Source organism: Phragmites australis, chromosome 1, assembly GCF_958298935.1.
Source record: "Phragmites australis chromosome 1, lpPhrAust1.1, whole genome shotgun sequence".
In the NCBI taxonomy this organism is placed as follows: domain Eukaryota; kingdom Viridiplantae; phylum Streptophyta; class Magnoliopsida; order Poales; family Poaceae; genus Phragmites; species Phragmites australis.
The window spans coordinates 1,728,323-1,742,462 of record NC_084921.1 but is presented as its reverse complement, the minus strand read 5'-3'; the positions used below and the strand labels follow the sequence as shown (position 1 = coordinate 1,742,462).

Sequence of the window (14,140 nt, the reverse complement as noted above, 5' to 3'; positions counted from 1 at the left end):
CAAAGATTTTACGAAAAAGAACGGCATTTTGCCCACTCTTTGGGCCTTGTCACCGAAAGAGGAGCCCTGATTTGGTTAAATTTACAAGCACATGACTGGTTTATCACCAGCATTAACCACCAACTCAAGTGGATGAATGTTCCGCAAAAGGGAAAATTTTTCCAAAATGGTCCCAGAGTTAATGAACAAAATTGTATGAGATTCCTTATTTTTTTCTGAAACTTTGACCAAGAATGGCCTATGCGTGAAACATATGGACTGTTAAACTTGTCCAGCAGACAGAAAAAATTAAGGCACATGTACACTACTCATTTCGTGCGGAACTTGCCACTGACCGACTCATAAGTTGGCATCTTCAAAACTGCACATTGCAACTAACAGAATTAGAAATACTGCAGTTGATATTTCACTATGTACAGGTGACTGGTTGTACGGAAATACAAGCTCACCGTTTCCATGAGATGCCATTGTTAATGGCGATGAAATGATTTTTTCAGCAAGTGACGTTACGTCTTTCAGAGTAACACCATCAACAGCCTTGAGAAGGTGCTCAACAGGTTTCCTGCAAAGTTTTATGAAGCCAAGATTAGGTAGACCAGTGAAAGTATGATACTGAGATAACAAAATAGAAAACCATCCATTTTCAGTTTTTCACTGACTGCTGGTACGCATGAACTTGCACACACTTAACTGATAGTGCATGTGGAGTTTATTATCTCCCAAAAATGCATTATGAGTTCTTGGCTACACTCTAAGAGCACTCATTAGGTCTAGCAAAAAAATATCATTTTCCCTATTTGCGACTGGTAGTTTAGATAGTTTCAGGTAGTACCGGAGATTTGACTAAAAAAGGTCGCTCATGTATAAAACACCTGCTTTTCTCTAGTGCTCTCATAGTCATTTCACACTGATAGAAACCAAGTAGGCCTCAATGGTTAATGGCTTGTCATCTCCAGCTCCATGAGACCATTACATCTAAGGCCATCTCCAACAGAAACTTTAAAAATTCATCCCCTATAATACTATTACAGCATCCACTAACACTATTACAATGTCTCCTATTTTTTCCATCTCCAACAGTTACCCTATTTCATATCTTCCATTCCTCTCCCCCCTCTCTCCAGGCCCACAGTCATCCACATGCTACAGTGATACGGGATCCTTTTTCTTCCCGCAAATTTGCCGGTGCCAACATCCTTCGGTATTGCTCTAGCACGCGATACAGCTTCCGTTGGAGAGCCCTTCCGCCAGCTCCGATCGGCAAAATGTTAGAAAACACGTTGCTACAGTGTTTTTACGAGATGGAAACCGTCTCCGTTGGAGATGGCCTAATATGGTTATAGACTAGAATTGTAGCTACCACATATCAACTAATTCTACAAGGCCAGCTTCGAGATAAAATTGTACAGTACATCTGACCATCCCTGAACTTAAATTCTACAATATCAGGAGCAAGACTTTTGATTTATGCCCATTCTCTGAAACTATTTCATTACAGTATTCTGTTGCGGCCCTGAAGGGAATAGAATAATAGGCAACAGGCAAAACTTTATGGTTTATCACAGCACTAAAACAGTTAAAACACAAGTACCTTTCACCAAATGCCAATACTTGGCGCCCCATGTCTTCAGTTACTGATGCCTGTGAGTTTCAATTCTTAGAGTGAATCATCAGCATAGTTGCAGAAATATATAACATTAATATATACCTTCGATTCCAGATTCGTCAATATCGCTGATTTAGCTGAGGCTTTAGCACAATCCAGTTGGCTTTGGTGAACTGAAATTAAAAATGAAGTTTCAAACAAGCAAGTAATCTACAAAAATGCGCCAAGATAGGAGAGTTAGGATACCTTGTCCAGGAGTTGCAAGGGAAGTGAGCTCTCTAGCTGCCAGATCAATAGCTTTATGAACAAATGATGCATCCTGATTATGGCATAATATCTTCATTATGAACTGTAATTTAAAAATGTACTATGGAATACTATTTTTTTTGTGTAACAACTGTTTTTAACTCCAATATGATTGTTCAATGGGAGCATGGTTTGAGTCCTCACACAGAAATTAGGTACATGGTTCCCACATAAAAAAGGGATGCATTATGCATGACTGACTTGCTTGTGCAAGTGACTAAGTGAGAATACTTACAGTAGATGTATGAATTCCGAAGATGCCAGTATTACTGTGAACATCCTTGAAAGCAGAGATTGACTTGATTTGGTCAAATTCATTTACGAGATGATCTGCAAGCCCCAAATCACACCTCAAATTCAGGCATTAATATGATGCCATAAATTATATAAAAGGCAAACTGAATAGATATATCCTGTCTGTTTGCATTAGTGAAATTATATTACAATGCTTCGCATTATGGTACAATCTTCTATTAATGAACATGGAGATCAGAACTGAAACAATCAAAACATCAATGCATTTGTGGAAGATATTGTACGACTGAATAGTCATAATGTTTCCAATAACACAGAAGTCGAACAACATATTTTACAATTTATGTTGCTTTGTCCTATCAGACCTTGATCAAGAATAACCAACCCAGGGTGTGTGGTATCAATCTAGTACAAACTGGGAGCAAATCCTACTTGAACTGGGAGCCAGCCAGATAATTGAATAAGTTCAGTTTCACAACATTGTTTTCTCAAATACATTGCGTGGCATCTGGCATGCTAAAGGGTTGAAATAAAATCATATGTTCTACTTACTTAGGCGTGAATGCAATCCCTTTCCCTGCCTTCCCCAAGAAAATGAGCCACCTCCACCCAGAAGTGTCTGTAAAAGATTGCAGAGCTCTTGGTGAATTTAACCAGAATGATATAGAAAATTCAATCGAAGTGTCTTGTTTAATAAAATTGTGAATCTCTCAACAAATTGTCTACTGAACCTGAAGAACTGATGCAGTGACGAAATTTTTTTCTTTGAGCCAACCACCTGGAATCTCAAATGCCAACGCAACATCTGTGTTCTATTTTGCAAGAAAAACGAAGTAAGAATAGAGAGTCTATGTGATGAAAGAGATTACATATAAATGACTTCATAAGTGGACTTAATCATAATGTCTACCGATGAATCTGCAGTCCGTCTATATTCTCCACCAACATAGGTAGATTTTGGCCTTGTTGATCCAGCTACATTAGGTATGTCGGACAGAAGTGGTTCAGCAATAGAAATCAATTCATCATGATCAACACCTGATGCAGCGAGAACAATTCGGGGAGCAGTGTAGTTCACCTGATACCCATGCAATAAGAAGTACAGATAGCACATCAACAAGGATACCTGCACAAAAAGACTACTAAACAGATTTTGGAGATGAATCTCACAGCTGTGAAATATTCCAGGACATCTGTATTCAATCTGCTAATTGAAGATTCTGATGCAATCAGAGGGTTTGCCAAAGCACCAGAATAGCCAGTAGAATGAAGAGCCTCCAAAAGTAAAGTTTCAGGGTTACTTGATGCTTTCGCAAGCTCTGCGTTTAGCTTCAAAATCTACAAAGGAAACAAGTCAGCAAAGAACATAATCCATTAATCTAGATGAAAGATGAGGAAAGGCCTATTAAGATGAAATACCTCTTCCTTGACCTCCCAATCAAGAAAAGCAGGGTTGCGTACACAATCAATAAGCACCTCAACCATTTCAGGCATGTAAGTCTTCAGGGCTCCATAAGTGTAGATCATCATCTCACGGCTAGCAGATGCTTTGGCATTGCCACCTATTGCCTCAATTTCACGTAGAACACGCAATTGGCTCCTGTTGGTAGTGGTTGCAAAGGCCATTTTCTTCAACAGCTGACTGGCACCTGTTGTTTCAGGTGCTTCATATACAGAACCACAATCAACATAAACTCCAACAGAACAAGATGGTCCCTGGATAGGAATAGAAAGCAACCAGTATCACCAGCTGGCCACAAGGACATGGATGAAACAACTATATAAAAATAAAGAGCACATACTGCAGATGTCTCGGAGGCTATTTTTACACCATTTGGAAGTGTTGTGATTCTTGTCTTGCCAGGCTCCACATGATCAGGTAGCGGAGGAGGAATAGTGACTCCTGGAAGTGTAAAATCTGGAGGAGGTAATGCATTTGAGCGTGCACCAGTCAACCAGGTCCACAAGCCACCTGATGACCTCTGTGCAACACTTGTGCTAGCAGATCTAATCGCAATATTCATCATTTGAGCATCCACCCTATACTTCTGCAATCAAGAGGAAACAATCAATATTGCAGGATAATGGCTACAAGCCTAAAGCTGATCTGATCACTTTAATTTCTAATGAAAACACCAAGAAAAATCAAGGTCTCTCTTTGTTTTGCCGGTTATTAAAGCAAAAGTCTGTACTGCAGAGCAGTATTCCCATGTAGGTTATCTTAATGATGAAGTTTATACAACCTTGCATAAAAAGTTTATCTACATCAAAGGCTGTGGCTTTATCTATGATGAGACACCATCATCGGTGGTAATGAATGATTGGATGGAACACTCAATCAACATGATACTGCTTGTTAACTGACATAAAACATCAATATGGTTTCAAGCACATGTACTGAACAAATATAGCATGACTGCATGAGCATGCAGGCATGCCAAGTAAAGACTGATGGAGATATGGTTTCAGAAGACTAACTCCGTTTGTCTGTCAACACTCAAGAAAATACTGATGAAATAGGGATAGGCTCTTCCAAATCATATATTTTACTTTATGCAACCTAAACACACAAGAAAGGCCCAGTGTAAAACAGAAACAATGCATTACAATGAAACTACTTACTACTCTGGTATGGATTCAAAGCGCATTTCTAATACACTAGCACGATGGTTCATGGATCAAACAACTAACGTAACTCCATGGTTAAAAATATATAAAATAAAAATTTGTGGCCACTTAGCTCATAATTTTACAACAATGAGGGTGCAATAAGGCGATCCTATCTGAAATCATTCTATGCAGGTTTTCATGCCTTCGCAAACGGCCACAGAGGCACAGATCCCCCTTATCCCCATTCCCCGCATTCACATAACAAGTCTACAGAACAAACTACCGACACCACTCATCATCGCATCTCAAAGCAACGCGCATCCAATTCAAAATGACAGGGAAAATACTCAAACAACGATCGCCACTTGAAACGCCGGAAACGGTTCTCATCTCCCACGCTCACGCATCAAGTTGGCACGTGTTCGCGCGACTGAACCACCACCACAGGTCCACGCATAAGGATCCAGAGCCACGTTTCCGCGAACGCAAGCGACGGCGGTTCGGATTGGGCGAATTGCGGCACGAAGCGCGCTCAGATCTAAAGGAAATGAGAGAGGAGGTAACGTAAGGTAGGGTTAGAGTTCCAGGCGGGGGCCGCTCACCTTGAGGGCGCCGAGGCCGGAGGTGGCGCGGTACATGGTCGCCGGTGCCTGCGGCGGAGAGGCTCAACGGAGTGGTTGCCGGCGGTGCGGAGGAGGTGGTGGTGGCGGAGATGGCGACAGGCCGTGAGACAAGTGGAAAGCGACGAATCGAGGCTCGAGCTCCAGAGGTGTGGTAGCGTTTGGAGTTTTTTTTATTTTTATATTTTTTAACATAAAAATTTATTTAAATATACTCCGGATAAAAAGATTTGTAAAAATAGATGCCTACCGCTCTCTCATCGCCCACGGTTAGGCTTACAGAGCGATAAACCCCCATGTATGATATTCTGTTCAAAATAGTGATATTCTGTTGCTTAAAAATCCTAAAATTTTTTATACGTGTTACATAATTCATGTGCAACATATTTTAATTGAATTTATCTAAAAATCATGTGTAAAATTTAAACTAAATTTTTTAAAAAAGCTACTTTTATAACTTATAATAATTGTTAGTGTCTCAAATAAATTTCTAAAAATCTGATAAAATTCACTAATATTCTTCTTATGTGATGTGATAATTTTTAAAATTATTTTCACATCACATAAGAAAAATTCACTAACTGTTAGTGAATTTTTCTTATGTGATGTGAAAATAATTTTAAAAATTATCACATCACATAAGAAGAATATTAGTGAATTTTATCAGATTTTTAGAAATTTATTTGAGACACTAACAATGGTTAAAAGTTATAAAAGTAGTCTTTTTGGAGAATTTTAGTTTAAATTCTACCCATAATTTTTGGGTAAATTCAATTAAAATAGGTTGCACATGGATTATGCAACACAAACAAAAAGTTTTAGGTTTTTTTAGCAACAGAATATTACTATTTTGAACAGATAAAATAGGGAGAAATTAAAATTTGGAGTACTGTTCACCACGGGTACTGTTTATGCACGGGGGCTTACCGCTATTTCAGAGGGTTGTAAGACCTATCCGCTCTCTGAGAAGATGGTAAGCTGCGGGCCGACTGTTTACCGCTTTTTTATGGGGTGGTTAGACTTTACCGTCCCTGAGAGGACGGTAGGCGTCTAATTTTTAAATCTTTTCATCCGGAGTATATTTAAATAAATTTTTATGTTAAAAAATATAAAAATAAAAAAAACTCTAGGGTTTGTGTAGCCGGCCCGGCTAATTTTGGGCCTAAAACCCAATATTTATGGGCCCATTGGGCCACGTTAGCCCAGCGCACGTATGTTAGTAATTATTGGGCCGACCTGCCCTCATGGTCATCACTGTGAGCAGATTTTTTTATTTTTATATTTCTTAAATCGAAAATTTTTGAATTAGGTGCCCGTTTTGAAAATGTTCAAATAAAACAATTTTTCTATTTTTCAAAACGAACGTCTATTGTTACAATTTTTCGATTTAAGAAATATACAAATAAAAAAAGTTCATGTGAGCGTGGGGGCGAGGCGTAAACCGCCGCACCGTGCACGCCGAGATGGGGGCGAGGCGATCACCGGCACCGCGTGCTGGCTCCTACGTCTCCGGCGCCGATGCGACGCTGAGGGCGGGGCACCGCGTGCGGCGGTGGTGGACGTGGTGCACGAGGCGAGGCGACCGGTGTCGCTCGCCACCGGGATAGCTTGAGCTGCCCAATGGTACCGCAGCCCCGGGCTTGGCGCCGAGCAGGTGGATTTTGATCAACTACCGATTAGGAATCTTTTTTTTTTGGTGCTTCCTTTCTGAGTTTCTTTACTTGTTTGAACTTGTTATCTTGTTGGTTTTGTTGCATCTACCGTTGCGTTCGGCGAGATTGTTCTATCATAAAGTAGATAGTTTCAATTCCATTGCAGTCAAGCGAAGAAATGGTCTCGTGCTGAGACCACCACGTTGGGCACTGCCGACAGCGTCGACCACCTGCTCGGTGAAATGCCTGTCTCAGTTCATTGATAATAGTTGCAGCATTTCAGGCAGCTTGCATTTTTTTCTGAAGATGTGCCTCGCACAAGGTTGCCAGATGGTCCATGTTGCTTGTTGGGCTGTACCTGTATGTGTTGGACATCAATATGATGCTATGGGCCAAGTTTCCATGGACAAATCCAGATTTGAACATGAGTTTGGTGCATGAATAGGCTTGGTATATGCAGGTGTTTGGTCATTGTGAGCGTAGGTACAGGGTCATCGGTTATGTAAATCGTACTTTCATGAGTGGTTAGTGCTTTGATTTTATCACAGTATTATATCTGATGGAAGGCACAGATTAGTGGTGTTAAGTATGGAGGAGCTAATGCATGGTAGTCCTCTCTGGCTAAACATGCTATGGTTTTACTGAACTTGCTATTAATTGCTTGTGATTGTAATGTAGTGATGTAGAGTAGTAGCTGGTAACTATAAGTTGCTAGTTAGCCACTGCCAACAATAGTAAGCATGTTACATCTTTGCCAAGTTGATAATGTTAGTTTCGCAGTGTTGATATAAATCTCCTTTGCCAATGGTCATATCCAAACACAACTTTATCACTTATATTCTAAGTCTGAAAAATTACCATCATATTGTCCCACTTTCTGGTGAGCATCTGGAGCAAAATAGATAGCAGTTTGTTTCATGTAAATTTATGTCATTATTGGAATCCAAGTTCCAGTGATCTTCATTTAGTTTCTTGAACAAACATTTCCTATCCCCCTGTTTGGTCTGAAACTTCAAATAGCTTGAAAAAACCCAACGTTATTTTTTAGAACTCAGAAACCCAGTCAACTAGTATTATGCATCTAGATTTCTGTTTTTGCTCTAATCATTTCAGAAAGACAACATGGGTGGCACTGGTAAACTATCTATGTTTTTTAATTACTTGTGCCTCTCGTGCATTTCCTCATGTAATGTTCCTTCTTTCAATAAAGTATAACTGTTGCAGTGTGATCAGCTAATGATTGTTGCTCCCCTTTTTGTCGAATAGGTATATACTTAAATAACCATCAAGGGAAGCATGTCCCTGAAGCTTGTGCTTGATGATGTTTAAAAGTCCTCATGGCGCATGGGATGGGACCTGTACTGCATGTGCCAGGAGCATGGCCACAGCAGGTGCAAAAAGCATGCATGGTTTTATATATGCCCTACGCATTCCGCCTGGATCTGCTGTCTTCTTCGCGTGGCATTCAGGTTAGCCAGTTGCTCAATTTGTGAAAACTGCGACAGGCTACCTGGAGCTGATGCCTGCCTTCATCCTCGTTTCACACTCTCTAGGTGGCGATCTGTTTTCAGGGAATGTGTTGAGATCGATAATGTGACCTGACTTCTGCAATATGATTGTCAAGAGTTCTTGCTGAAAATATGTCTGTAAGAATAATAGAGTTGTCTTCGTGATTTAGGAATCGAACAGGAGATGAGTCATACGCGATGTATATAGGTTTGGGGTTCTCAATTGAAGTAATACCCTATATCCTGTGTGGTCTATGATGTATCTGTATTCACTCAAATATAAGTAAGGTGTCTAGATCTATTACCAAGAGTAAATGGGATCTAAACTAGACTAATGAGAAAATCACCGAGTATCTCCTGTGGCCCTAGTGCTTGCGTCATGTTGCAGATGAGTTGTTCTCCTTTGGGAAAAGAGACTCTCCCTCGAGGATTTGAGTTATCGTCTTGTATATAGGGGTCTTGGACCACTTCCTACCTCGCCGTAGTTGATAAAAAATACTTCATCTTGTCTACCAAGAAAGATCATATAAATCCAGCTGGGATACTAGTTGTTCTCGAGTTGGGTAACCAATCGAGACCTTCCTAGTATACGTCTGCTAGATCTCCAGGGGTATCAGGTATTGTAGATCTGGTTTCATAATATCTGGAGTTGTTAAACATGCACACGGCCTTATCCGTATATGGTATATTCTTTATATATATATATATATATATATATATATATATATATATATATATATATACCTCATAGTTAGATATTCGACAGTAGCACCTTAACTCTGTTCCGGAGTAAGGGTTTCTGCAATTTTTTACTCGAGTACTATCAAGTCTAAGCCTGGTTAAATAAGGTGGTTCAGGCTTGCAGTCGAGAGAATCAAGTAAGAACAGATCATATTCCGAGTATCGAGTGAAAACATAATTAGGTTAAGCGCCTTGTTGTTAACCGCACTCGAAGGTTAAGAAAGGACTAAAAACTCGATTAGTCGACATCCAATTCCGAGTAGAGTTAAAAAAAACCTTTAGAAATTTGAACTGATGGGTATATGCGCATTCAATGTGTGCAGAGATTTGCACGATATCATCACTCCGGCTTCACGCCCGATCGAGGCACCATAGAAACATGTTCTGAAGCGGAATTGTTTCAGTTTGCCACTTCTGGAGAAGTCAAAGGAGCAAATCGCAAGTGGCCCAGTCATCGACTCGGCTATGGCCTCCACAATTATTCCATCATCGTCTCCTCGAGTAGCCTCAATGGATGTCTTTGGCTCAAGCCTACAAACCAACAAGGCTGAGGTGCTAGCATCAACCTCAACAGAAGACCCTTTTGCGGCTCTAGAAGACCTCATCAAGGCTGCAAATGCCGAAGTGGGTGCTACCAAGGCCCGGTATTTGAAGTCGACCATAGCAACTGCCAAATGAAAAAGGATGTGGAGCTCGCCTCTAGCTTAGCAAGAATCGAACATTAGTGCTCCCCTTGATCACTAGTAAGTGATTCGTTCATTGAGTAACTACTAATCGATCCCTATCTATTTTTCTCGTTCTCAAGTCTGTAATTAGGGACAAAATACACCCATATTAATGAGTAATAAAAAAACCATCCAGAATAAGGACAAATATCTGGGAAAACTCCAAGGCGACCTGAAGCAGGCTAGAATTGACCGAAAAACCATGGCTGATGTTTTGAAGAAGGCGGAAGCTGATTGGGATGCAATGGCTGACATTTCGAAGAAATCAGAGGCTGGTCGAGACGCTGCGGTTACAGCGCTCCAAGAGCTATAGGAGCAGACCCTCGACCGTATGACCCAGTCGGCATCCCTCAGCGTCAAAACAATGTTTGGTCTCCTCAACAGCTATGATCCCAATCTCGACACCTCGATGGGATGGTGACAGTAGGTTTTGGATGCCCTATAGAGGAGGCAACAAAAATTATGGAAAGCGTTGAACCTCTGATCCCTGCTTTCGGCGAGTCTTTGGGGCTTAACATCTCCGACGGTGAAAGCGAAGGCAGTCCATCTACTTGATGGTCCGTGGTGCAGGACTCGAAACATTTAGATTTGATCCGTACTTTGGAGATGTCTGTAAACACTACTATTATTTTGCTTGTCTAATATGCTACCGCCTGCTATTTCCTTATCGATGAAATAGAGTTAGCATAAGTAGATTCAAAACTGATTAGCAAGTGTTTATCCTCGAAGATCACTTATCGAATATCTGCTAGTTCCTGAAATCTCAACTAAACAAGCTATTAGATACACGACCCTCGAGTAATTACTCGAGGCGGCCAAAAAAGAAATAAGGAAAAGACTAGTATAAAACTAGAAACAGAATACATGATAGACTTTTGTAATTTTTTACCGATTTACGCATTTGATCAATCATAAAAATAAGAACTCATCAAAGAGCACACACGGGACTGACTAGGACTTTTAGAACCTTTGTTGGCCATTAGGCACGAGATGTCTGACAATCTCGATGCCTTTATGCCTTATGAGGTGTAATTGTCCATCATCGACCCAACATATACCTCTGTTGGTTCTATCCAACGCGATCAACGCAAAGCCAGATAAAAGAATATGGTAATATTATGTAGCCCCCGATTATCTGGTCGAGGAGAAAAATTCTCAAGTAGAGAGTAATAAAGAACATACAGTACCATTAAAGGAATAAAGCATAGCCCTTGACTTTCTACCCGATGATCGAACAGAATGAAGAGTAAAGCCTTAGCATCAAAAGTATGCGATGTGGCCCTCGACTCTCTGTTTGATGTGATAATCGAAACAGAGAGTAGAGCATATGCGACATACTTGACTTGGCCTCTGTCTCTTACTCAATGACTGGATTCGAGTAGATAGTGGAGCATGAGCGCTAATATTATACGATGTAACTCCTAGCCTTCTGAATGGCATGATAACCAGACAAAAAAAATGAAGCAAAAGCATTGAAAAAGTATGATGTAGCCCCCGACTCTGCACTCGATGCGATAACCGAGTGGAGAGTAGAGCATAAGCATAAAAAATGCATGATATAGCCCCCGACTCTCTGCTCAATGCGGAGATCGAGTGGAGAGTAGAGTGTAAGCATCAACATACCGTTCTCAACCATAAACTCGATGGCCTTAACCCCCGAGCTTTGGGTTACAACTATGCTATAGTCACCGAGTAAACTCGAGCAGACGAGTAGGTGAGCATTAAAAACCCACTTCCATTTGTGCTCATTTTTACCGTAACCTTTGATTTGACGTGCCATAATGACCATCAATCCCTCTTTGCAGAGATTAGATGGGTCATAACACTCCCACGATACCTCTACTTCCACCGGGCGCGCAGCGTGACTGAGGCGTTCTTAAACATGCTATCGTTTCGGATCTTGATGGCTCCATTTACATAGTATGACTCGTTCCCATAGCTATAAATAGAGGAGACATGAGGTCGTTTATCTTCACTCTGTCTCCTCCCTTTCTTCCTTTTGTCTTTCCTAGTAGAACTTGTAGAGCTTGAAGCCATGGCCTCCATCCATCGTCGTCTCTCAAGTTGAGCTAAAAAACTAGAGGAGAGGGAATTCTCTCCCTGAAGCCTCTCCCATGGTTCCACTTGGCGTCATCATCATTTCTTCCGACGAGGAGGAATCGAGTGAGGGGCCTAGAGGAAGAGAGCACAAAGAATCATTGGGGATGGCCGGCCCCTCTCTCGGCGGATGCAGCACTTCATTGCTGCTTATGCCACGTGGCGAGTGATGCTGACACAGGAGAGGGATGAAGCCGGTGATGATCCTGACGAGATCATCGACCAAGGTGCTAACGAAGTTTTTAGCGATGAATCTCCTAAGCCCTTGGTGGCAGAGAAAGTGTGGTCGTCTCTTCTGTCGATAACCGTCAGATCTCCTCCGCGGCCCGCGGAGGGTCCGTCAGGTTCGCCGGCGCCGGTCAGTAGCTCTAGCAGGGTCTTCATGTCAACCATTTTTCCTATCGGCCATTTTTCCTAGCCCTTATGTTGGTCAACGTTCGATTCCTGGAGTTATCAACTGCCACCCCAGGGAAGAATACAGAAGGTTTCTCAATTCGTTCAAGGGCGAATAGGGGTCCACAGGCTTTTGAACTCTTGGATATGGTGGATCTTTACTAATTGCCACATAGGTCGAGAGAAAAAGTTTGTAATAGGTTGGTTAATCTGATCAAATATAATCGACTTATCTGTAACTTACCTTATCTATGAATGGAACTATCGGAGTTGATCGATGTGCTACGAGTTCTCGAGTATCTCACTATTTGGAGTAGATAACCGTACTGATTTAGGTCGAGTAACTTCAACTATTATATAGGGTCCTTCCCACTTAGGTGATAACTTATGGCACCAGGCTTGTTTCCGCACCTTTCGTTGGACAAGATCTCCAGTAGCGAGTTTCCTGGGCTGGACTTTCTGACTATGATATCTGCGCAACGCTTGTTGATACTTAGCCGCTCGAATGAATGCTCGATCACTAGAACTCCTCGAGTAAACTAATGTTGTCTGCTCATAACTTCTTTCGCCCCTCCACCGAGTAGTTTTCCACTCGAGGTGATCCGAACTGTAATTCAGTCGGGAGCACTGTTTCTGCTCTATAGACTAAAAAGAATGGAATTTCACCGATGACTCTGTTAGTCAAGGTACGAACAACACATAGTACCAAGAGAAGCTCTTTCACCTATCATTTCGAGTAGGCCTTCAGCCTATCAAAAACCTGAGTTTTGAGGCCATGCAAGACTATATTATTAGCACGCTCAACCTGACCATTACTCTGGGGGTGAGCTATAGAGACAAAACAAGTTTTAATGTTGAATTTTCACGGAATGCAATAAAGGTACCGTTTTTGAACTGGCAACCGTTATCTGTAATTGTTTGATGTGGAATTCCAAATCGGGTAATTATGCTCTTCATGAATTTCTTAGCTGCTTTTGCGGTTATCTTCCCAATAGGTTCAGTCTCAATCCACTTAGTGAATGTATTGATAGCTATGAATAGGAACTTATAACTGCCTTGGGTCCTTGGGAACGGTCCCAGGATATCCAAGTCCTAGATGGAGAAAGACCAAGAAAGAAGAATTATTTGCAGAGCTTGGGCCAATAGAATGATAGCTCTTGCACTTTTTGACCAGCTCAGAAGCATACTGGAGGGCAGTTGGCCAATAGAATCCCTGTCGAAAAGCTTTTCTGACCAAAGTGCGATAAGACACATGATTACTACACATACCTCCATGGATATCGAGCAATAATTTATTACTCTCTTCCTGAGTGGTGCATTTTATTAAGATTATGTTACCCCCTTTCGATAGAGCTTACCGTCTAACAAAGCATATAGCTTGGAATTACAAGCAATTTTCTCTGTAGACGTATCATCGTCAAGGATGTCTCGACCTTTGAGATAGACTTGGTACAGAGTCACCCAAGTCAGCTCGCGTTCAAGTAGTGCAGCTACTATGTTTACGGTTTCTGCCTGCTGACCTGGCCAGACTGCTGGTCGGGATGGGCAGCATCCGTTTACCGAACTATCGGGATAGATGGTTTGAGGAGTTTCTCAATGAAGACTCCTATGGGCGCCAGTGCTCGAG

At 41.4% G+C, this 14,140-nt stretch overlaps 1 protein-coding gene across 1 annotated transcript; it reads right to left on the bottom strand.

Annotated features, from left to right (window-relative positions):
* Nucleotides 1-133: 133 nt before the first annotated feature.
* LOC133911755 (mitochondrial-processing peptidase subunit alpha-like) lies at nt 134-5,555 on the bottom strand. Its single transcript, XM_062354179.1, has 13 exons — nt 5,380-5,555; nt 3,970-4,215; nt 3,587-3,883; nt 3,338-3,505; nt 3,078-3,245; nt 2,899-2,979; nt 2,720-2,786; nt 2,148-2,242; nt 1,853-1,925; nt 1,709-1,779; nt 1,592-1,641; nt 450-562; nt 134-361 (listed from the first exon to the last, which is right to left on the bottom strand). Exons 1-13 carry the CDS (start codon nt 5,413-5,415, stop codon nt 309-311), a joined length of 1,518 nt encoding a protein of 505 aa, XP_062210163.1. The 5' UTR covers nt 5,416-5,555; the 3' UTR covers nt 134-308.
* Between the last annotated feature and the right edge of the window lie 8,585 nt (nt 5,556-14,140).

Coding starts and splice junctions, on each gene's coding strand:
- LOC133911755 (XM_062354179.1), bottom strand. CDS start 5,415: ATGTACCGCGCCACCTCCGGCCTCGGCGCCCTCAAG. Junction 4,216..5,379: donor CCGGCCTCGGCGCCCTCAAG/GTGAGCGGCCCC, acceptor TCTTGATTGCAG/AAGTATAGGGTGGATGCTCA. Junction 362..449: donor AATGGCATCTCATGGAAACG/GTGAGCTTGTAT, acceptor TGCAATGTGCAG/TTTTGAAGATGCCAACTTAT.